At 46.6% G+C, this 25,035-nt stretch overlaps 1 protein-coding gene across 11 annotated transcripts in view; it reads right to left on the reverse strand.

Moving 5' to 3' along the window:
* LOC144892323 (uncharacterized) overlaps positions 1-25,035 on the reverse strand; it is a 104,856-nt gene that overhangs the window by 74,293 nt on the left and 5,528 nt on the right. For 2 of the 11 annotated variants that reach the window (XM_078778281.1, XM_078778280.1), the window contains exons 2-4: positions 20,411-20,605; positions 16,879-17,043; positions 7,206-7,316 (exon numbers count right to left, since the gene is read on the reverse strand). Coding sequence is in view for 1 of the 11 variants with exons in the window: in XM_078778276.1 (XP_078634402.1) it covers positions 7,206-7,316; positions 20,411-20,513 (214 nt within the window). In the remaining 10 variants the exon portion in view is untranslated. The other 9 variants (XM_078778276.1, XM_078778283.1, XM_078778284.1 and 6 more) reach the window with 7 other exon arrangements.

A 25,035-nucleotide genomic window follows, 5' to 3' on the forward strand; every position in this document is an offset into this window, starting at 1 on the left:
GTTTGAAGAGCCACGAGATGCTGAAGATTCGGTCAGAGCCCTTGATGGAAGGTTAATTTGCGGATCGCGTGTGTGCGTCGAGATGTCGAATGGCATGTCGCGGCGGCCTCGTTTCAGACGCCCTTTGGTCCGCCGGCCTTTCGACCCGAACGATCGATGTTACCAGTGCGGTGAAAGGGGTCATTACGCATATGACTGTTGTTCTCGACACCGGAGGAGTACCCGCCGCTCTAGGTCTCGGCCCGTTTCCTTCCTGTCAACGCTTCCCCCAACTTGAGTTTGGCCCCCTTGCCTCTCTATTGTGCTTTGTGTGAAGTGTAACTCTTGTAGGGTAGATATTAATGTGGTGTATGGTGTTAAAATTTGTGTGTGAAAAAAAAAAAACCAAACTGGTTCATTGTTAACCTGTTAATGCCTGTGCGTTAATAATTGCGTTATTGTTGCGCTATTGTGTTGCGTTGTATTGTTGCGTTGTTGCGTTATTGTTGTTAATAAGTGTTAATAATTGTTAATTGCGTTAATTGCCTGTTAGCGATTACCGCCATCATCTTGCCATGTGATTTGCACCTACTACAAATACTGGTTTTAAAAACGCCGTCTATTCGACGGGGTTTTTACTTAGGGGGGGAGGACTGTGAGAAACCACCGGTGAAACCACCTGTTCTCACCCAGATTTGGTGCCCCGCCCACCGCGTGACGTGGCCTCCTTGGAGCCTCACGCGATCGGGAGGCGATTCGGCACGTGATTGGTGGAGAGTCCAGAGAGCGCGGTCGCCATCTTATGCAACGGACGCGACTCGAAGGCTGGGAGTGGGAAATAGATAAAGGGATTTCCCTTAATCTTCACGACAGCCGCGTTGGGCTGATCGTTTACCGTTCTGTATTTTACGAGTGAGTAACTCCGGAAGAGAACGAGTGATTCCCGGATCTCGTGGATTGGAACCGTGAGTCAGATATTGCCTGCGTCGTGTTGGAGCTGCTGGCCGACCGTTCCTGCAGGCCTTGTGCGGTGTATTCCACTCTGTTACCCTCCGAGTCCCGGAGATCGTCGATTGGAACCGCGAGTGATCTTGCCTGCGTCCTGTTTGGAGCTTCTGGGGCCGACAGTTCCTGCAGGCTTTGTGCGGTGTATTCCACTCTGTTACCCTCCGAGTCCCGAAGATCGTCGATTGGAACCGCGAGTGATCTTGCCTGCGTCCTGTTTGGAGCTTCTGGGGCCGACAGTTCCTGCAGGCTTTGTGCGGTGTATTCCACTCTGTTACCCTCCGAGTCCCGGAGATCGTCGATTGGAACCGCGAGTGATCTTGCCTGCGTCCTGTTTGGAGCTTCTGGGGCCGACAGTTCCTGCAGGCTTTGTGCAGTGTATTCCATTCTGTTACCATTTATGGTTTTTGTGATCGAGCCAATAAAGCATCGTGCCTTACCCCTAGAAGGCCGATTAAAACACAATTGTGTTTATTGAGTTCTCTCTGTCCACTCTGTGGACTACTTGAAGCCCGGACATTAACGTTCGTATTCCGTGCTGGGAACCATTTCACAGCCGGGATCGCGACAATATATATGATTATATGTGTGTGTATATATATATATATATATATATATATATATATATATATATATATATATATACACAGTGATCCCTCGTTTATCGCGGGGGTTACGTTCCAGAACCCCCCGCGATAGACGAAAATCCGCGAAGTAGCGACCATATTTTTATTTTATTATTTATATATATTTTAAAGCTTTATGACCCTCCCCACACTCTTATTAACCTTTCCCACACTCTTATTAACCTTTCCCATATAGTGGGGCGGCTTAGCCCAAATATTCAAAAGAATTGTGCATTTTGTGATACAAGCACCAAATTTGGCACAAATGTACATTAATATGTTGCGAACATTTTCAGATATTGGGCCACTTGAAATTCCGTAATTTTTTTTTTCAAATTTTTTCAAATTTCGTAATTTCAAATTTTTCGGGTGACACCGTCACAATTTCGGTCTTCGAGGCCGGCCGATAGGCAAAGTGTGACCGGAAGGGACGAGGTTCTCCTGACCACGTGGCCCTCGATCTGGGAAGCGAGAGGCGTTCCATTAGTGGACGCGCCCCTCACGCCCGACTTTTGGGCGGCCCCGGCAGGCCGTTTGTTTTGACGTTCCGTGACAGGCCCCGCACCCCCACCTCCGGGCCGACCGGAAGCTTGTGCTGAGTACATCATACCTGAACAACTCAGTGAGGCAGAACACAGCAGTGCACACCAGGGTGACCCCTTCAGTGCATAAACCAATTAACCTGTCCACTGCAGGGCATATAGAAATGAAGTTATTTTCTGCATATAATAATAAAAGTTCAGTTCTATATAACAATTTCTGTTATCACCACTACCACTACAACTACCACTACTACAAGCTTTGTCTGGAATTTTGTGGACTAACAGACAAACAGACATACAGACAAGCTGGGATCAAAACATTACCTCCTTCCACCATTGAGTGTAGAGGTAAACATCATGGAAATTATATCATGCCCTAGATTTAATTCATGCTTACCCGTGTATTTGCTTCACTGGTTCACAAGGTCTTTTGCATACATGTAATTCAGACTCTCGTCTTCATTGCTGACCACACAATGTTCGCAACATATTAATGTACATTTGTGCCAAATTTGGTGCTTGTATCACAAAATGCACAATTCTTTTGAATATTTGGGCTAAGCCGCCCCACTATATCGGCCGGCCTCGAAGACCGAAATTGTGACGGTGTCACCCGAAAAATTTGAAATTACGAAATTTGAAAAAAAATGAAAAAAAAAATTACGGAATTTCAAGTGGCCCAATATCTGAAAATGTTCGCAACATATTAATGTACATTTGTGCCAAATTTGGTGCTTGTATCACAAAATGCACAACAGGTTTGCTATGCTGCTACACTAATACGTAATTTTAACAACATATAAAATTCTAATGGGTACTCACCATTGAAGATACTGTAGCGACCCATGGATCCCCCAAGCAAGACCAGCATCAGAATCTCCTTGCTCCAGCCGGTGACGTCACCGGCGGGGATCCGCGGCGCAAGAGTGGCTGGTCACGTGACCATCAAAGCGTGCCGCGCGTGCGGGTATAATCAGCTACACCTGTTGATCACGTGAACACCGAAGCACGCCACGCTTGAGAGGCATGGCTTTCGGTTTCGGTTTCTGGTTGTGCTTTATAATGCAGCCCGATAAACGGGCTTTACAGTGTTCCCGAGTTGGTTTTGAGAATAAATATCTTCTCGGACGAGTTTGTGTCTTGCCCGTCATTTCGTCCGTATCAAGCAAGAGCACCGGCTCTTCAATACTACAACTTGCGTGTTGAAGATGATGATGAATTAGCTGTGCAGTACTGATGACGATGAAGGTGATGACGATGATGAATGTACTGCACAGCCAGAAAGAGCATTACAGTTACCCATTACGTGGGTAACTAGCGCAAGTGGAAGCTGCCGCATCTGCGTTTTCCATACGCACGACTCTTTGTCTCTCCTTCTACTGTACACTATGTACAGTATTTTATTTCTTGTAATATGTTTTAATTACCGTATTTTTCTTATTTTTTTACGTTTTTTTATTTTTTAGGCTAGAAAATGCTTATTTTACCACAAAAATATTAAAAATAATAGTATATAAAAATACATTTATACCGCAAAATCCCGCGATATAGCGAAAAATCCGCGATATAATTTTACATATACTAGCGAGAAAAACCCGCGATGTACCGAAGCCGTGAAAAGTGAACCGCGATATAGCGAGGGACGACTGTATATATATCTATATATATATATATATATATATATATATATATATATATATATATATATATATATATATATTGTTGCGGATATGAGGACTGTATTTTTTTTGATTGTGTGTATTATTATTGTTGTTTATTCTGCGCCTCCTGCCTCCAGAGCTGTGTAAAGGTCAAAGGGCGTCCCATAATTAGTCCATAAAGCATCCACACCACAGCCAATCATAGAATACCCCTGTTCAATAGTTATATCTTATTATGTGTTTTAGGGTAAGGCTGTGTCTCCCATTAATTGAAATACTCCATTGCACCAGTGAAAGAGATAGATTCCCTTCATTCCCACTCCCAAAACTTCCATTCCCCCTTTTCGTCAATTGCCATTCGCATTGCCAACCAACAATTGCCGCCATTGGCCACGAAGCAGGGTTGGGGAAGAAAGGCGGGTCCCCACCTCGTCATAGAGGGGAGGAGTGAGTCAGCCCCACTCAACCAACCACGAACAAGGGGTTGGACTTGGAGAGGGTGTGGAGAGAAACATCGAGGAGGTTCGCGAACGTTGAGGGGCGGGGCCTATATAACCCGAAGCTAGGGCGTTTCCCGAAGAGATGAGCTTTTACAGAGAGACGAGAGGAAGTCCAAGCGGTTGAGTCCAAGAGAGGCGCTTTGAGTTGAGTCCGAGAGAAGTCCAGAGTTGAGCTGCAGCTCGAGCCACCGAAACTGCATTTACTGCAGCTCGAGCCACCGAAACTGCACTTACTGCAGCTGGAGCCACCGAAACTGCAGCCACAGCAGCGTGAGGCCTGGACGGCAGTTTGGAGCAGGGCCGCGAAGGAGCGGCGGCTGCCCAACGAGTCGATCGGTTGCAGGACCAGTTGGACCTCCCTATCCCGCCAGCCATCCATCTCCCGCCAGTCCTATCATCATTCCCCGCGTGAGTCTGTCCTTGTTTGTTCTGTCCCTGGGTTAATTAAGACTGTAGGTAAGCTAGCGTTGCACTGTGTATCTAATATCTTCTGTAAATAAACGTGACTGCTTTCGTCCTGCTTATATGTGCAAATAATAAATCCAATTACTCTTCTGTACGTCTTCTTCCTCTTTGTATTCGGTCGCTTTAGAGTTTTCCATATTGAGCAGCTGTGGTGCGATACGGCCAACGTTTGGGTGGAATCGGGTTCTAGTCGGGGAATAACTGTTCGGTCGCGGTAATACCACCGCTCGGTAAAATAACATCCTTTAACCGCGTCCGTAACAATATATATATATATATATATATATATATATATATATATATATATACACATGCACACACACTGAGGATACGTTCCTGGAAAATGCCGTGAATGGCGGGGCATCGTTTCAATGGAAAAAGGGGGGATTGGTTCCCGAGTTGCGAAAATCCACGAATATAGAGGACCAAACCGCAAATGGCAAGACAAAATCCATGAATGGTGAGGCAAATCCAGAGAATGTCGACGCTAATCCGCTAAGGTTGATGAACGTCCCGCAAATGGCGAGGCAAATCCCGCAAATCTCGATGGAAATCCATAAATGCATGCCGTGCCAGTTTCAATGGAAAAAAGGGAGACGGCTAATTGCACCAATTTATACTGTGCAATGTTTTCATTCTGTACTTGTAACTCGAGGGGATGACGTGTTATGCAGCTGGTGGAACATCTGCGAAGCTCTCGATTATCGTGCGGCTAAAAGTCGTGGCTGCGAAAGCCATGAAAACGCAAGGCACATAGCAGTGAATGTCGAAGCAGGTCATGCTCACAGCTAGAAGATATATTTTTTCCGTATGTCCAGCTGCTACATACATGGTGGTGAAAGATGGGTTTTATAAATGTGTCAAGCTCAAGGCAGACATCCGTCAAAGGCTGGTGTTCATCAGAGATGGACTTGCCAATATATAGGTCTGGGCGATAATGCATTATAGCAATCACGATAATGGACCTCATTATCAAGATTATCGCGATCATGACAATATAAATAACCTAATTAGCGCCTTGAGAACCATGTATCATACAATAGCAATCCACACAAGAACAAATTGAATCATCATCGAGTTATGTTTGTACTCTTTATTTCATAATTTTGTTGCAAAACATACCGAGCAAGCTGCTTGCTAACAGAACTACTAAGCAAGCTGCTTGCTAAAGGAACACACTGAGCAAGCTGCATGCTAATGGTACACACTGAGCAAGCCGAATGCTAATGGAACACACCAACCAAACTGCTTGCTAACAGAACACACCGAGCAAGCTGCATGCTAAGGGGACACACTGAGCAAGCTGCATGCTAAGGGGACACACTGAGCAAGCTGCATGCTAAGGGGACACACTGAGCAAGCTGCATGCTAAGGGGACACACTCAGCAAGCTGCATGCTCATGGAACACACCAACCAAACTGCATGCTAACGGAACACACTGACCAAGCTGCATGCTCACGGAACACTGACCAAGCTGCATGCTCACGGAACACTGACCAAGCTGCATGCTCACGGAACACACTGACCAAGCTGCATGTTAGCGGAACACACTGAACAAGCTGCATGCTAGTGGAATACACCGAGCAAGCTGCTTGCTAACAGAACACACCGACCAATGTGCATGGTAACGGAACACACCGAGAAAGCTGAATGCTGAAGGAACACACAGGGCAAGCTGTTTTCTAAATGGGACATTTGTGAAGAAAGTCATACACGACGATCTTCACGCATTTCAATTGACACCTTTGATGTGGAACTTCGCGAATAATAAAGGCCAAGCAATCCCATGTTGTGACAAAAATGGGATAAAGAAATAAATAAATGAAACACATGACACCATCTTTCCCGTTCCATTCGGTCGGTCCAATGAGCCAATTTGTGAACCAGTGAAGGGATTTCAACCAACCTTGGATGAAGTATGAAGGATGAGGCAAAGATAACCTGATTAGATAAATGCATCAAAGGTCAGAGGTCATATCAAGTAAAAATGTGATACTTGAAAACGGCTGAAGGGATTTAAATCAAACTTGCTACCAGTACGTGCAATGATGTACTCATGTGGGTGGACACGTATGGGCGACGACGTGACGTCGAAGAGTGCCGTTGGGGTTTTCTCTGTCACCTTATTTTTCCACAAGCCAAGATTATACATAAACACGTAAAATAAATCAATAAAAACTGACATTAAAGCTCAAACAGAATCGACGATGATACAAAATGATTAGAAGAGGATACAACAAGATATATTGTTTCAAATTTTTTTTTTAACAATGAAGGAGATAATTGATGTTTGAGAAATTGATCTACGACCATCATGGTTATTTTCTTAAAGCAATGAAATCATAATGTCGGGTTTTTTTTTCTTCTTAACACCAGAGTTCATCATCAAACTGATCAAATCAAAATGTATAAACATTGACAGAAACCTTCATGGGGATGGTTCTTGAATAAAGAAGCTTCAGCATCATTTGGTTCAGGTCGATCCAGGTGAACATCAATGTCGTGCTCAGTTTTCACTTCCACTTTCACAAATAAATCTGGAAAAAGTAAGTTTTATTAAATGCAGGCACTCTTGTGTCACATGCATAAGCAGTCTTGTGTCACATGCAGAGCTGGTGCCATCTACCATATAAAGCACAATGTCAGTTTGTGTGTTTGTACAGGTGTCCTCCTTCATAAAGGTAGGTTTTAAAGGCCAATCTTTAACATGAATGTGTGTTCACTCCTGTCTATTTTGAGGATAAAACAAACTCGAAAAACATTTTCCCACAAAGAGTAAATATGTCTCTTCTATTGGAATTGCAGACGGCGCTTGCAAACCAAGCCTCAATGGCGGTGTACAGAAGCATTGTTTTTTTTTTTTTTAAACAATAACTCGAAGGCAGAGGAGGTGAAATTCGCTACATTTGATATGCAACGCAGAGTAAAACGAGTGTTCATTTACATCCAAATGATGTCGAATAAATAAAGAAGATATTGCTGCGGATATGGGATTTGCATCCATCCATATCCGCTTGTAAATATTCCCCTATTTCCTCAATACTTCCCAACTATCCCCAATCCCCCATTCCCTAGTCCCATTTTCTGTAAACAACACTCTGTAGACCCGACCTCCCCCTATTTCCCCCATTAAATGTCGTGCATTAAATGTTCACCGCATCTCATGTAAGACAACTATAGGACATCTTGCTAGTTATTCTTAGTCTATGTCAGTTAAGGACTCGTTTCCATTAATTCTGACCCTTCGTTGCACCAGAATGTGATTGTATGGCACCGTTAGGAAGTTTAGGACCTCCCAATACCTCCCCGCAGCTCTTCCTCACGGTTCAGCAACAACAACAACAACAACAACACCAGCAACGGCGGCGGCGTGCACAGAGAGTGTGCGTCCTCACTCCGGCTTGGTTGGTAGGGGGTGTTGGGAGGGCATGAGGCCTTCCCAGCGAGCCGCCATCGAACATGTGCTCGACGGGGTTACCAAATAGGGGCTCCCTGTCAGCTCCTCGTCAAGGGCGGAGCCTGGTAACACCCGCACCCAATGGAAGCGGCAAACCGGCCCCAGGGGGGCGGAGCCAACCAGCCGAGGGCGTGTCACTCCCCGCTGAGCATGCGCAGGAAGAGGGAGGTGACGTCAGATGCGCGCTGAGCTTGGAGCAAGCAAGACGTACCCTCCGAGCGCTGTGAGGCTTCCCTGCATCTCTTGGACCGTGCTTGATCCTGTCCCCGAGCCAAGGTGCACCTTGTGCTATCGAACTACCTGTCCTTCCCTGCCATCAATCCCTGTGTAAGTCAGCCTTGTTCCATTTGTCTGTGGTCTGTCTGGGCTAAGATAAGACTGTAATTAAGTGCCTATCTCTTCTGTGTTTTTACCTCACTCTGCCGTGTAATCTACCCCCTTTTCTCCACCACTGTAATTATACCCTCCTCCGGAGGTCTTGAGAACTGTACCCCTTGCGTCGTTTCATCTATCCCAGTCGTTGTGTCCTTTCCATCATTGATTTAGCATAGCGCGATTTGGTCAACGTCTGGGTGGAATTGGGGTCTAGTCGGGTAATAACTTCGGTCGCGGTCATACCAACCGCTCGGTCAAAATAACCTCTAAACCGCGTCCGTAACAATTGGTGTCAGGAGTGGGATACGGACCCGAAGCGCGCTTAACGCGCTCAAAATTACAAGTAACCGAAATTTGATTTTGTTTTACAAAAAAACCCGAATTTTGAAAGTCGCGCTATGGGAGATCAAGACGGCTGGGTTCTGGTAGAGGAGAGTGAGGCAGGGTCGATCCAGGACCAAATTGAGGGACATGAGGAGAGCGAAGCAGTGAAGGCGGCAGGTTCGCAAAATGGCGTCCTCGCGCACGAGGTTACGGGCGCGCAAAATGGAACCTCGCACATGGCTACGGCGACCGCGCCCGCGACCGTAGCAGCGCCGTTGGTGGATGTGAACCTTTTTTTTATACAAATGAAGGCCCTTATGGACAAGAATAGCGAAGAAATGGAAAGCAGATTGATGGGGGTAATGGGGAACCGGATGGATGCTCAGAGTGAGCAAATGAGGGCTGATAGTGAGCGATTGGGGGGCAGAATGGGGGGCAAAATGGGAGAAATGGGGGAACGGTTAGAACAAAGGATGGGGTCCAATAGCGAGAAATTGAGGGATGACATGGGAAACCAGATCGGGGGTTTAAGGGATGACATGGGAAACCAGATCGGAGGGTTAGGGAGTAGAATAGAGGGATTAGACAATAGATTAGGGGAAATACAGGAGGGGTTAACGGGGGTAGAAAACAGAATGGCCGCTCAAGAGAATCAAATGGAAGGGATGAAAAAGGGGTTAGAGGGGTTAGAAAACAGTATGGAAGGCAAATTGAGGGACATGAGGGACCAAGCGGAAAGGGAAGTTTAAAAAATGGGGCAGCAGATAGAGGGGGTCAGAATGGGGGTAGAAACTAAATTGGATGCTCACAGGGAGGAAATGGAGCAGATGAGGGTGGCATCTGGGCAGGAGATGCAAGTGATGGGAGAGGAGATCAGAAGAGGTGTGAGTGAGGAGGTCGGAGGAGTGCGCGAGGAGGTGAGGCACTGTAAGGAGCGCATGGAGAAGGAGGTGAGAAAGGGGACTGTAAAATTGCAAGGTGGTATAGAGGAGTTGACGCTGGGAGTAGAACAACTGACAGTGGGACAAAAGGAGTTGGGGGACCAGGTAAAGAAGAACACAGCGGTAATAGAGGGTTTAAAATCGACACAGAAGGAGATGAAAAAGGACGTAGGGGTAATTAAAAAAGAGTGTCAGACGGTACATGAGGACCTGACGAGGAAAATGAACAAGGTGGTAGAGGTGATGGAGGTTAAGGACCGGCAGGTGAGGACGCACATAGAAACGGTCAAGGTGGCCTTAGAGGACGAGCTTGAGGAGACGCACCGGGAAATAAAAGAGGTGAAGCAGAAATTAGAAGAAGTGGAAGAAGGGGTAAGCGAAATTAAGAAGCGACGGAGAGGGGATAAGAAAGAGATAAAGGAGGAAGTAAAAGAATTGGTCCAAAGTCTGTGTTCGGATCGTGATGATGTGCTCATTAACCGGATGAGGGATTCGCAGGTGATGGAGGAGAAGCGAAGAGAAAGAGGACCCGGTGTAAGTGGTGACCAATATGGTCGTGCGTATGATGCGCCAGGTGATTTAATAAGCTTGGGGGTCGAGATGGACCCGGGTGTTCGTGAGAGGCCGTTGGTGAAGTGTGCGACAGGTCTGGTGTGCGAAAAAAGAGGGGTGCGAGAATGTCCGACCATGGGGTGTGCAAGGAAAAAGTGCATGCCGAGGAGCGAGTGTGCCGTCAAGAGTGAGTTGGTCGTAGCGCGTGTGCGAGGGGGTACATGGAAGCGCGGTGTGGTGAGTGTTACAGAGGATGTAACGGGAGAGGATGCGCGAGCAAGGTGTGTAACGGACGGGTGCATGGGGAAAGAGTGCGCTGTCAAAAGTAAGGAAGAGTGTACACCTGTGGTGAGTGTTACAGAGGGTGTAACGGGAGAGTGTGTGCGAGAAAGGTGTGTAACGGACGGGTGCATAAGGAAAGAGTGCGCTGTCGAGAGTAAGGGTGAGTGCGCTGTCAAGAGTGGAGGTGAGAGTCGTAAGAGTGACACGGAGCGTGAGTTGGTTGTGACAGGTGAGCGAGGATGTACACCTGGAATGGAAGGATGCACACCTGGAATGGTAGAGCGTGTGTGGGAATGCACACTTGAGTTGGTAGTGAGGCACGTGGTTGGGTGTGCGAGGGAGAGCACACCTGTGATCGTCACAGAGGAGGTGACCGAGGATGGGGCGCGAAGAGGTGTGTTGGTGAGGTGTGCGAGCGACGAATGTGTGCCAAGGTGTTCGGTGGTCAGGTGTGTGACCAAGTCTGTGAGCAGAATGAGTGTACCGAGGTGTGTAAGGGAAGGTACGAGGAGCATGGGAACAGCAGGAGGTATGAGCAAGAAAGGGGTAGCGTATGCGTGTAAGCATGCAGGTGAGGCATCGACGGTAACCGGGTTAGCGGTTAGAGCGACTTATAGCCGAATCGGGCCCTCAGTGCGTGCCGGGCTTCGCGTGCCGCGAGAACCAGCGGGGATCCGAGCCACGGCGGGTTCGAAAGGACCGCCGTATGCGATCCACGCTGTGCCTCGCTTGGAACGGCCGCGTCCGGGCTCCACTAGGCAGAGCGGGCAGCCCGATAGGAAGGGCCGTCATGGCGACCACTTTTTATTGAGACGTTCCGGCAGGTCGAGATCGGGCAATTGGATGGCTCCGCGCCGAGGTGGTGCGTGGGATCTCGGCAAGGGTAAGCCCCCGTCCCTGCACCGAGTGCCGGACGCATCCAGCCGCTGGCACAAAACAACCCGCATTCATTGCTCGGCTGTACGAAGCCGAGCTTTAGAAGGGAATTGGCGCACCGAGAGGCATTAGAAAGTAGACTGTAATGACGAGGATAGTGTTTTGGCCCCGAAATTAGAAAAACAAAATTTGATGATTGGCAAAGGATTGGCAGTAATGATTGGCAGATGATGGGTAGTGATTGGCAAATTTTTGATTTGTTGAAATTTGATGTGCAAAATTGGTAGTGGGAGATGCCCAATGTGGTGGGATGGCAACTCTGTCATCCCTCACAAACAGGGGGCAAATGTGCTATAGATTATGGGGTGTATGGCAGTGAAAACTAGCCCGGGTGGGTTAGGATATTGTGTGTAGGGATCTAGCGAAGATGACATTAGGTAACGTTAAGGTTTAGATAGTGACTGATACCTGTAGTGGGGACGCAGGTAGTTTAGTGTGTTTGATAATGACGTGGGAGCGGTGAGTGTAAGGGAAGACGGAGGAGCGCGAGTTTTAGAAGGGAGTAGACAGAGTCGATGATGCAGTGTGAATGGAAGTGCTGGTGAGCAGCTTCAAATGAGGCATCGGTGAGGAAATGCTCCGAGGTGTGTGTGAGTGTACAAGTGATGAATGAGAGAGCATTGCGGATGAGTGTCATGGTGAGTAGGGAGTGTTGTGGATCAGCGCGAATGCGCTTGGGGGAGAGAAGGGTGCAGGCGGCACCAAGTATGAGAGCACAGGTGTGCAAGTACAGGTGTGTGGAATATATGGAGCAGAGAATGAGTGGTGTGGAGAGAGTTGGAGTAAGTGGGATGGAGTGGTGTGCGTGGTGCGAAGGTGTGGATGGGGGAAGAGTGGACCCCCATCACGGATACCCGGGGCGGGTAGTGTAAGTGTTAGGTAGAGGGTATAGGTAAATTGTGGTTGGATATTGGCATCTGTGGTGCGGGTGGAAGAATGATGATTGGATGGGTGCATTAGTGTTGTGGAAATGGCTGGGCGTGTAGCCTGTTAGTGTGTGTAGTTGGTTTGGGCACTCCACCACTGTGAGGATGTCGGCCAGGTGAGGCCGCAGGTGGGCTCTGGGAGCCGTTAGTGTCAGTGGGTGCCTGAGTATCCCGGGTGTGGATCGGGCAGCCCGTGCCAGAGAAGGCACTGAGGGGGTGAGAGTGCGAGAGGGCCTTCCCCAGTTAGTTAGGTTAGGGTGAGGAGCAGGTGAGCTCGGTAGGCAACAGTGGTGGAGGTGTGCAGGTGGGCGGACCAGCTGGGAGAGCTACACGCCCCAGCCCAGAAATTGTGCAAGGGCACCGGGAGATGAATCGGGGGAGTGAGACCCCAAATTGAGAAGCACCACAGTTTGGTCAATGGGAATTGGTTTTTAGAACCCATAGTGTAAGAGGGCCAATGGTTTGGCAGGAGAAAGACCCCGGGTAATGTAAAGTTGTTAAAGTCATTTAGGAAATAGTTAGGATTGATGAACCTGTCGCACCATACGCAGCCACTTACGTGAGGTGGTGATGATGACTCCACACCTGTGTTCCTTTGTTCTGTGTTGCAGGAAATGAGAATTGCTGTTTGGATTTGTGAGACGCATCACGACGTGGATGAGACATTGGGGTGATTCCATCTCTCCCTCCTTAGGAGGGACTGATGATGAATTGGTGATGGCAAATTTTGATGTTGAGTTGGAGATGGCAAATGTTGATGAGAGTTGGAAATGGCAAATTTGATTGGTTAGGAGGGAGGGAAGACGAATTTGGTTTATGGGAGGAACGGGGAAGACAGTAGGGACGTTTGTTGATGTGTAAAGTAGATGTTTATGGGTAGTGTTTTGTTTTGTGGATACAGTAAGGGGTAAGGGAGGGGCAATGTAGGTTACCTGGTGGGGGGGGGGGGGGGTGGGGGGCGTACGGTAGGAACGTACCTGTCTCACCTGGTTCCCATGTGCCCCCAGTGTGCATTACCTAGCATTGCGTGCACTTTTGCGCTCTTACCACCTTGCTCACTTGTCTTCTTTTGTCTCCCACCTCTGAGGATCTGGCTTTGGGGCAGAGAGAGAGGAGAGAGAGGTGCTGGCTCCGCAGTTGTGGGCCTGTACTTCCGCTGCTTGCTGCCTGGATCGATACACCATATGGACCGCAATTTTTGTGGCCGCCCACAATGGACCGCAGTTCTTTTGTGGTCAAGCACCACCCGTGGATGGACCTCTGGGTCAACGTGGCACCTATGCCATACAGGTGAATCACTTTTAGTTGGCCCCCTGACGGCCACAATTAAGAAATGGACGCGGTTGGCGCCTTTCTTTATTTCTAAAGAAGCCAGAAGGCCAAGTGCACTCCATGAAGGCAAGACCAGCAGCAGAACATCGGCCGGCTGCGACACCACCGGTGACCATGGACACTTGATTGTGCCTTTTTTATTGAACACTTTATTGGTGCACCGGATGGTGCTGACTGTACATAATGGGGTGGTGCTTTTGGTGCTTGGATGGGGTGCTCTGCACATTATTAAAGGCCGTAGGGCCACAGAGCACTCGTGGGTTGGTGTATCGATGCTGGCATGCGTGCTCTCCCTATGCATAACATCTGCATGTGTTCCTCAAAGAACAGGTCCTAGATCGTAGTGTAAATATCAGTGTAGTCTTGTATAAATGATGCTCCATACCGGCTGTATGTTTAGTTTGAGGATGCTTTCTGCGATTCGGTTATCCTGTGGGTGTGTTTCTGTTAGGAGAAGGGTGCAACGTCGCAGGGGGACATATTTACTCATTTGTGAACATCTGTAAAACTGTCGCACTCAGGGTTGAGTTAATAGTAGAGGGAACTACATCTGAGTGCCACACTAAAGTAGGTAAAAATTTATCGGGTCGGGACGCCCCGAGGTAGAGAAAGGTGCAATGTTGCGGATATGGGATTTGCATCCATCCATATCCGCTTGTAAATATTCCCCAATTTCCTCAATACTTCCCAACTATCCCCAATCCCCCATTCCCTAGTCCCATTTTCTGTAAACAACACTCTGTAGACCCGACCTCCCCCTATTTCCCCCATTAAATGTCGTGCCCAGGTTCACCGCATCTCATGTAAGACAACTATAGGACATCTTGCTAGTTATTCTTAGTCTATGTCAGTTAAGGACTCGTTTCCATTAATTCTGACCCTTCGTTGCACCAGAATGTGATTGTATGGCACCGTTAGGAAGTTTAGGACCTCCCAATATCTCCCCGCAGCTCTTCCTCACGGTTCAGCAGCAACAACAACAACAACAGCAACGGCGGCGGCGTGCACAGGGAGTGCGCGTCCTCACTCCGGCTTGGTTGGTAGGGGGTGTTGGGAGGGCATGAGGCCTTCCCAACGAGCCGCCATCGAACATGTGCTCGACGGGGTTACCAAATAGGGGCTCCCTGTCAGCTCCTCGTCAAGGGCGGAGCCTGGTAACCCCCGCACCCAATGGAAGCGGCGGACCGGCCCCAGGGGGGCGGAGCCAACCAGCCGAGGGCGTGTCACTCCCCGCTGAGCATGCGCAGGAAGAGGGAGGTGACGTCAGATGCGCGCTGAGCTTGGAGCAAGCAAGACGTACCCTCCGAGCGCTGTGAGGCTTCCCTGCATCTCTTGGACCGTGCTTGATCCTGTCCCCGAGCCAAGGTGTACCTTGTGCTATCGAACTACCTGTCCTTCCCTGCCATCAATCCCTGTGTAAGTCAGCCTTGTTCCGTTTGTCTGTGGTCTGTCTGGGCTAAGATAAGACTGTAATTAAGTGCCTATCTCTTCTGTGTTTTTACCTCACTCTGCCGTGTAATCTACCCCCTTTTCTCCACCACTGTAATTATACCCTCCTCCGGAGGTCTTGAGAACTGTACCCCTTGCGTCGTTTCATCTATCCCAGTCGTTGTGTCCTTTCCATCATTGATTTAGCCTAGCGCGATTTGGTCAACGTCTGGGTGGAATCGGGGTCTAGTCGGGGAATAACTTCGGTCGCGGTCATACCAACCGCTCGGTCAAAATAACCTCTAAACCGCGTCCATAACAATATATTTGCATCACAGAAACTTCCAGATGACATCAATACACCACCCCCTGGGTGAATAACTGTTGATCAATCACTTGCAGCTGAAGGGCCATGGCTTGGTAACAGTAGCTCGCTTCCCCCGCAGATGAAAGGTGTGTCTTTCCTTGTGGTTTGCATAAAAATTCTTGCAAAGCACATTTCCAATGTGTGCTTGCAATGTATTTTTAGCCGCGTCGCAGACGCTGCTCATAGAGTGCCCTCTGCTGTTGTTGTTGTTCTTCTTCTTCTTGTTCTTCTTCTTGTTCTTGCAGAGAAGACTAAACCTCAAAGCTCCACCCATTCTGGGAACCATAGCTCCACCCATTCTGGGAGAGGCTTCATATAAACAAATATCCACCATTTTATTAACTCGCATAGCTTTGAGGCCTGTTTTGTAGGCCCGTGGTGTCTTCCTCTCTCACACAGTTTTATTTCAAATCAAATTCGATATATCATTTCATTTTTCACAGTCGCTAACATAGTTTTAGACTCGGTTGAAAAAAAACGGGAAGAAAATCCGATGAAAGTTGCCCTTTATAGAACAAAATGAATTCTCAAAGGCCTGTAACTTCAAGTCCATTGAGATTTTTTTTTTTTAAATCGCGGCATGGTCAGTCATACACCGCCCGAAATAAGAGACGGGAAAATGCGGAGATATATATATTTTGTTTAAATCGCGGCATGGTCAGTCATACACCGCCCGAAATAACAGACGGGAAAATGCCGAGATATATTAAAAATTCGTCCATTTGATGACAATCGTCACGATGAAATATTTAATTTATACGTCGTCACAATAATGTGGAGAGAGGAGCATAGCTTCGTTCACGTGTCGCCACACACGGGAAATTGCCGAGAAATTTTTTTTTTAAATCGCGGCATGGTCAGTCATACACCGCCTGAAATAACAGATGGGAAAATGCCGAGATATATTAAAAATTCGTCGCCACACACGGGAAATTGCCGAGATATATTTTAACTTTGCACAAAAATAACATCAAGTAATCGAATCAATAGGAATGTCCTGTGCCTATAACATCGACGTTATAGGCACAGCTGCATCTAGGCATTGTGTAACATCGACGCGGCTTTTGTTTTAATTAAAACTTTTTGTACTTGTTATTGTTAAAAATACTGAAATATGGATGAGAATGTGTTTTTCGGGAAAAAAAGATATTTAGACACCAAAATAGTGTCAAAACTTACACGAAGCAGAGCTCGGTGTGAGGCAGGAGCACCAGCCCAGAGGGGAGAGCAGTACTCCATCAAGCTGCAGATGAAAGCTTTGCCAGTGGTGAGCAGCTCAGCAGTGCCAAGGAAGGACTTCGCATGATGGAGGATGCCCAGTCGGCAACTGGATTTGGAGGCCAGCTTGGAAATGTAGTTTTCCCAGGAAAGATAATGGCAGATAGTGAGACCTAAAAGCTTGAGTGACAGAACTTCTTCATGAGGATTGTTAAGAAAGTATATGGGCAAGGGGAGGGGGAGGGGGGAAGGGTTTCCAGACGGTCTTTTTGGAGAGAGAGTGAGTGTCAGATTTTTCAGGCATGAAAGACATTTTCCACGTGTTGGACAAGTTTGTGATTTTATCCAGGTCTGCAGAGAGTGAAAAGGTTGCTGCCAGTCAATGCGAGGGATGAGATATGGAACGGCAGAGGGTGGAGTTATCAACAAAAAGATAGAGGGTTTTCCAGAGCAGGAGTGATCAATGATGAGGATTAGAGAAAGCAAAGGGCCCCAAACATACTGAAAATACTGTGATACTGTGATACTGTGATACTGTTTAAAATAAGTTTTAGTGTCATATTCTGCTTTATTCCACCAGCTGAGCGCTCAGGGGTATTGCCTATTTTTGTGTAAAGCGATAATGTTGGCTGATTTTCAGGCAGATGGCAGATGACCTTGAGCAATAGAGAGGGCAAATAGAACAGAGACAGGGTGTGACAGAGCAGCAGAGCAGGATTTTAGGCCACATGAGCTGATGCCATTAGGTGCGGTTGCAGAATTGGGGTCGAGGTTTGACAGAAACTTCTCCACCTTGTCGGGAAAGAAGGACCCAGAGTCCAGGAGCAGCTGGGTGGGACTGGGTAAGGTGGGCACAGAAAGCAATGGCTTTGGGACACAAGATTTCGAAGCAAACACAGAGTTGAGGTAATCAGCCTTTTCACGAGCAGTGCCAGCTGTGGAGCCATTTGAGGTAAGGGAGGTGATGGAGGGGGAACAAACACCAGACAGAGTCTTAACTGGACACCCACCAGGATTTGAAGGAGAGAGATAGATTTGAGAGTTCAATCTTGAGATTTGAGAGGTATTATTTCCTGGATCTCCTGAGGGTAGACACACACTTTTATGAGCTTTGTGGAAGGAACTGAGATTACCTTCAGTTGGATTGGACTTCCATGAGGCAAAGGCAAGTTTTTTCATGGCAGCAGGATGAGGAGAAGGAAAACAAAGGATGAAGTGGTGATGGGATGAGGCAATGAGGAGCAATATGAGAGAGGCAGAGGAAGTCGAAGATTGGAGGAGGTGGCTGAATGAGTTGGAAGAGAGAAAGAGAGGGCGAGGGAAGGAGGGAAATTTGTGGATGACGGCAACTTTAAAAAGAGAGTGAAGGGGTGATTAGAATTTTTTTGAAGGTGAGACGTGAGAGGGGAGATTTGAGGGAGAAAGGTAAGGGGGGGGGGGGAGGGGAGAGGGCAAAGGTGTGGGGAAGCTCAAGAGAGGGTGAGTGGGAGCTTGGAGGGGGTAGAGAGCAAAGCTTGCTTTGGATGGTGAAGAGGCGGCCGATTTGAGAGGGAGAATTCAGAGGGAAGCTTTGAGAGGAAGGGGAGACAAAGACAGAAGGCACGGCCATGGAGAAGGAGGGAGAGGGCAGGAGAGGGGAAGGATAAGACTGGGTAGTGGTATGATGAAGATAGGAGAAAAGATTTGAGGAGTGGGAAGCGGGTGACGTGTGCTGTTATGCCAAGTCCAGAAATACCAAGAACAGCTGTTACGCTCTTCGGAAATAACAGTTCTTGCCTCATATTCATCTTTTGATCTCAAATCCGAATTTTTTGAGCATATAGCAATCATAAAAATTGGACTTCACTGGAATTGGATGGAGTGCACTGAAATTAACTCTTGGGAATAATCATCTCTCAAAACACTGAGTGGAGCAAAGGCGTACACACGAATAATTCACAGCATGGCCATTTTCTTGTGTGCAGTTGGCCTAACGAGTGGAATTTCTTGCGCTGGAGGACGGAACCATGGCTCAAAATACACAGCAACTCATTTAAATGTTCATATTCAGACCCAGTCACTCCAACATTAGCATTCTGCTTCTGTTCTCTCAACTACCGATGGAGACCTTTAAAGTCACACTATATCACGGCTGTCTCTCTTGGCACATGTCGAGGTTTCAATCGAGTCTGGCACTCTGGAAACCACCTTGGTCTCCAAACTCTTAGCCTATGGCATCCAAAGTAACCTCCACACATCGTTTATTGAATTCTACTCTCGTAGCAACCGCATACCTCTCAATGCAATCCTTTCATCTCCTCTGCCTGTCAAGGCTGGATTGCCCCAAGGCAGTGTGCTGGGCCCAGTCCTATTCTTCATCAACAATCTCTCAGTATGTTTGGAAATCCTCTTCATCTATTTGTTGAAGCCGCCACCCTCTGCTGTGACATCCCTCATCCTTCAGAGAGACAGGTAGCAGCTTCTTCCCTCTCTTCAGACATTCATAGAACCACAAGCAGCTCAAACACTTGGTATATGTCTTTCCATTCTGCCAAATCTCACACTCTCAATCTTTCTCTCCAGAAGGACATTCTGGCAAACCCTCCATTCTCCTTTCTTAACAATCCTCATGAAGAAGTTCAGCGACTCAAACTTTTGGGTCTCACCATCAGATACACCCTTTATTGGGGGAAACCACATTTTTGTGTTGGCCTGCAAAGCAAGATTGGGCACCCTCCATTGTGGAAAGTCCTTCCTTCGCATACTTGAACTGTTATCCACCACCAAAGCCGCCATCAGCAGCTTGATTGAGTGCTACTCGGGTGTCTGCAGGATGCACGTGGTCCAGCGGCAACCCCATCCTGGTGAAAATCTCAAAATCCAGAATTACTGCTCACCTCCACTCTTTTATTCCTCTTTTTTAACCACCTGTGGAAACAACTTCCACATTCTCTTCAATTTCATTCTTCCCTCCAAGTCTTCAAGACAGCTGTTCACCATCATCTCAGATGAAACCCCATCCACCCACGAACTTTTCCATCCCAAATTACTCCATTACAAAGAAATCCCTTTTTACAGGTAATTGTGATTTTTTCCCCCACTCCCTCACCTCTCTTCGATTGTTTGTAGGTTTGTTACTTTTATGTTTCAACCCCACTTTTTCCTTCCATTACGTCTTGTGTTTCATTCAATTTGTGTGCAGCTTCTTCACCCCCACGTGTTCTTCTCCGCTGCCCTTCATCTCAGCCTCACATAGACTCTGTTGTTGTTGTTTCCTATTTTCCATTTTCATTCCCTTCCATTCCATTCTGCTCCAACATTTTATGATAACATTGAATTCCCTTCCATTCTGCTCGACATCTTCCAAGAACCTCTATCAAGTATTGGCTCTACTTTTATACTAGTATTGCCTTATCAAGTATCCTGCTCTATGTCTTATCATGTATGGGAAGAAATAAAACTGGGCACCAAACAAACAGATCCCATCAGAAGTGATGTTGATCACACAACTCACCATTCAGCTGGTCGCTTTGCTCCTCTTCCAGACGAAAGGAGTTCACATCCTCTATTTTTATCTGCAGAATCTCAGAAGATCCTTCCAGCTCCTCAACCTTCATTCCACAAACGAGCACAGTTGATTGTTACAATTCTGGCTGCACACCACAGGAATCCTTCCAACAGCCAACTTGAGCGTACATCGTGGCTGAACCTATAGAGGCAAAAAGAAGACATACCACTCTTCCTGATGTGTGCTCCACTCTGAGTACCTTGATCCAACACAGTACTGACATGTGAAGTACCTCTGTAATTGAGACCTTATCCTCTCCCAAAATCAGTGACAGTACCTTAAAATTTCACCACATACATCACACACCTTGTGACACCCAAAAATTAAATTGTGCATGCTGCAGTACTTGTGGAGTTCTTTGCAATGAGCCACCTTTCAATTTTTTCCATGGAGAGGTTTCGGAGATGTCGAAATGCAAAGTTTTTCGGTTTTTCAAAGATGGCACCTGAACCATGTAAACTGTGACGTCATACTTATCATTGAAAATTCTAAAAGAAGAGGCACTCCCATGGTGAAAATCTAATGTCAATCTGATAAACAGTTGCAGAGAAAACAAATTTTAAAGGGAATAAACCCGAAGAAAGGGCGGCAGAAGGGACATACATACATACCATACACCGAACGGACGGACAGACAGACAGACAAACGCTGCTCCAGACCGCATTGCCCGACGGACTATGCCACAAAAAAAACAGTTCTTGCTCCATTTAGCCTCCGTACTGAAGACTCTGCCACATTTGACACCAAATAAAAGCCTCTTATTTCGTAAGTTATGAAATGCCTTCCAGAAGTCCAGGTATGCTACACCTCCTGCACTTGCTTCATCTTCCCAATCAGCAAATCCCTCAAATAATTCCAATACATTTTTACAAGATGATTTTCCTTTTGAAAACTCATACCGGCATCTTAAATTAATTTACGTAAAGGTTCCTCATCTGCTCCAAAACCTTCCCCAAGATGTGATAAGGTCAACAGTTCTCCAATGTTTCCCTTGGGCCCCTAAACGTTTTGGATAAGTAATTCAAGAAACTTTGATGCAGGAGACAACTTAGCCCATCATGCCTCTGCTTGAATAACCCCACATTGATTCAATCTCTTGTATTGACATTATTTCACTGAAAAAAATGGGGAGAAGTACAGCACACAGACATGACCAAAGTTTATGTTGGACAAAATATATTTCCAACAATGTGATTATGGGCTGGCATGATCGCCTCGAGATGAGGTCGCCAATCTATGGCTTGTGGGCAACATGCTGCTGCGAGACTCAGAAGATGTCTTTGACCGGAAGTACGCAATCTGCTGTGTATTTCATAACGATCTCAAAAAAAATCTGATCCCGGAAAAACAACAATAAACTGGACCAGCATTCTTCGACATCACAAAAAAAGGAAACATCATTCACCATAATCCCTTGTGAGCTAAGCCATCCTCGCCTAAAGAAACCAGTTTGAGTGGAAAGACATTCACGCATTTCGGCATTCCGGGATAATAACAAGATTTAAGTTAAAACATAAATCAAGTTGAAAGTTGAATTAAATTGATTTAAGTTGAAATAACAAGATTTAACTTCACGGAGATTTTTTTTGCCTTTGAAGAGATTTTTTTCAATTACATAATGTCTGAACTCGAGACAGGACTCCAAATAATAAAAACTTCCACAGAGCTATTTGTGTGTTGCAAGGGGCATTCAAATGACTGAAGCTGAAATGACTGAGATCTCCACAACTCTTCCTTTACTTATCAAGATACATAAAACCCAAAATCTCCACAACTCTTCCTTTACTAATCAAGATACATAAAACCCAAAATCTCCACGACTCTTCCTTTACTAATTAATATACATGAAACCCAAAATCTCCACTACTCTTCCTTTACTTTCTCCACAACTCTTCCTTTACTAATTAAGATACATGAAACCCAAGATCTCCACTACTCTTCCTTTACTAATTAAGATACATAAAACCCAAAATCTCCACAACTCTTCCTTTACTAATTAAGATACATGAAACCCGAAATCTCCACAACTCTTCCTTTACTAATTAAGATACATGAAACCCAAAATCTCCACAACTCTTCCTTTGCTAATTAAGATACATGACACCAAAAATCTCCACTACTCTTCCTTTACTAATTAAGATACATGAAACCCAAAATCTCCATAACTCTTCCTTTACGAATTGAGAAACATGAAACCCAAAATCTCCACTACTCTTCCTTTACTAATTAAGATACATGAAACCCAAAATCTCCACTACTCTTCCTTTACTAATTAAGATACATAAAACCCAAAATCTCCACAACTCTTCCTTTACTAATTAAGATACATGAAACCCGAAATCTCCACAACTCTTCCTTTACTCATTAAGATACATGAAACCCGAAATCTCCACAACTCTTCCTTTACTCATTAAGATACATGAAACCCAAAATCTCCACAACTCTTCCTTTACGAATTAAGATACATGAAACCCAAAATCTCCACAACTCTTCCTTTACTAATTAAGATACATACAACAAACAACAACATGCATTTATTTTCCCTGCAAGAGCGGGGGGGGGGGGGGGGGGGGGGTTAGCCTTGCGGTCCCCATGACAATCTTCTCCATTTTGCCTTATTTTGTGCATCTCTCCTTGTTAAACACCTTGCCCGCATGTCTTCTTCCACCGTCTTCAGCCAAGTCTTTCTCGGTCTTCCCCATCCTCTACTTCCTTCTACATTCATTTCCATCACTCTTCTCAACCAGTCACTTTCAGCCTTCCTCAACACATGACCAAACCATCTCAACCTGTTCCTCTTCACAGCATCAATCACAGGCTCTATTCCCATCATTTTTCGCAATTCATCATTTGTCTTCCTCTCTCTCAGCGACACCGCACATCCACAGAACCATTCGCATTTCCACCCTTTCCAGCCTTCGTTGCTGCTCTACATTCATGACCCACGTCTCGCTCCCATAAATCATAACACTTCTCACACATGCAGCATACACCTTTCCCTTCAGGTTCAACGACACTCCCCTCCTCATCAGCACGCCACTCAGTTCCCGAAACTTCTTCCATGCACATCTCACTCTAGCAACCGTTGCCGAGTCTGATCCACCTTCTCCATGCAGCATGTCTCCGAGGTAGCAAAATGTTTTCACACCTTCCAGCTTCACACCGTCTCCAAGATCCAACTCAACGTTTCCTCCATCTGCAGCTCCCTCTATGCACACCTTACATTTGAATGTAGCTGCCACACTGGTTAATGACCCTCTCAGACCACTACATTTTTGATGAACCCACTCAGCGCACATAGTACATTGAATGGAGTTTACTCCGACACCTTTCCTGCACACAGCACACGGCCACTTCCCAGTTCTTTCCACCTCACCACATGCTTTACCACTTGCCATCACCTTCGTCTTTCCTATATTCACCTTCAGACCTTTTGTCTCCATACTTTCCTTCCACTTGTTCATCTTTTCCTTCAGTCCATCCATACTTTCCGCAATCAACACCAGATCATCTGCATACAACAACTCCCACGGTAAACCCTCCTTTACGGTCTGAGCCAGCACCTCCATCACAGCTACAAATAATAGTGGACTTAGTACCGACCCCTGATGCACTCCCACCTTCACCTCAAACTCACCACTGTTCCCGTCCTTCTTCCTTACAGCTGTGCGCGCTCTTTTGTACATTGCCATCACAACTCTGATCAACCATTCCTCCACTTCTAACTTCCTCAATGCCCATGTCAATACTTTGCGTGGAACCCTATCGAATGCTTTCTCCAGATCAACAAACCCAAGAAACAACTTCTTTCTCTTCTCCATGTACTTCTCCTGCAACTGCCTCACAATAAAGAGCGCGTCTGTCGTTCCTCTTCCTGGCATAAATCCAAACTGCATTTCGTCGATCTTCACCTTCTTCCTTATCCTCCTCTTCAACACCCTTTCCAATACCTTCATTCCATGCTCCAATAACTTTGTCGCTCGGTACGAGCCACACTCCAGATGGTCACCTTTCCCCTTGTATAGAGCGACGAGGGTACTCGGTTCCCAATCCACTGGAATGCGGCCTTCTTTCACTGCCAGATTACAGATCTCTGCCATTCTCTTCACACCCCAACTTCCTGCTGCCTTCAACATATCTCCCACAACTCCCGTCGGCCCTCCCGCTTTTCTACTCTTCATTGCTTTTATCGCTTCCTCAACTTCCTTCTCAGTTATCTTCTCTGCCGGTCCTAAAACTGGGTTACTCTCTATGTTGCCATCCCATTCATTCTCTGTATTCAACAGCATTTCCATATATCTTTTCCATCTTCCTTTAATTCCATCTGGGTCGACAACGATTTGTCCCACTTCATCCTTCAAGCAACTCACCCCCATCACATCACACCTCTCTTTCGCTATCTGCTTTGCAATCCTGAATACCGCTCTCTGACCCTCTTCCGAATACAAGCGTTCTCCAAACATTTTCCGACATGTCTCCTGCGCCTTTGCGACCTCTTTCTTTGCAGCCTTCCTGGCTGCCTTATAACTTTCATGCTCTGCTTTTTCTGCTCCCGTACCCTTCGCCTTCTG

This window comes from Myxine glutinosa, chromosome 5, assembly GCF_964187855.1.
Source record: "Myxine glutinosa chromosome 5, kmMyxGlut1.1, whole genome shotgun sequence".
Taxonomy (NCBI): domain Eukaryota; kingdom Metazoa; phylum Chordata; class Myxini; order Myxiniformes; family Myxinidae; genus Myxine; species Myxine glutinosa.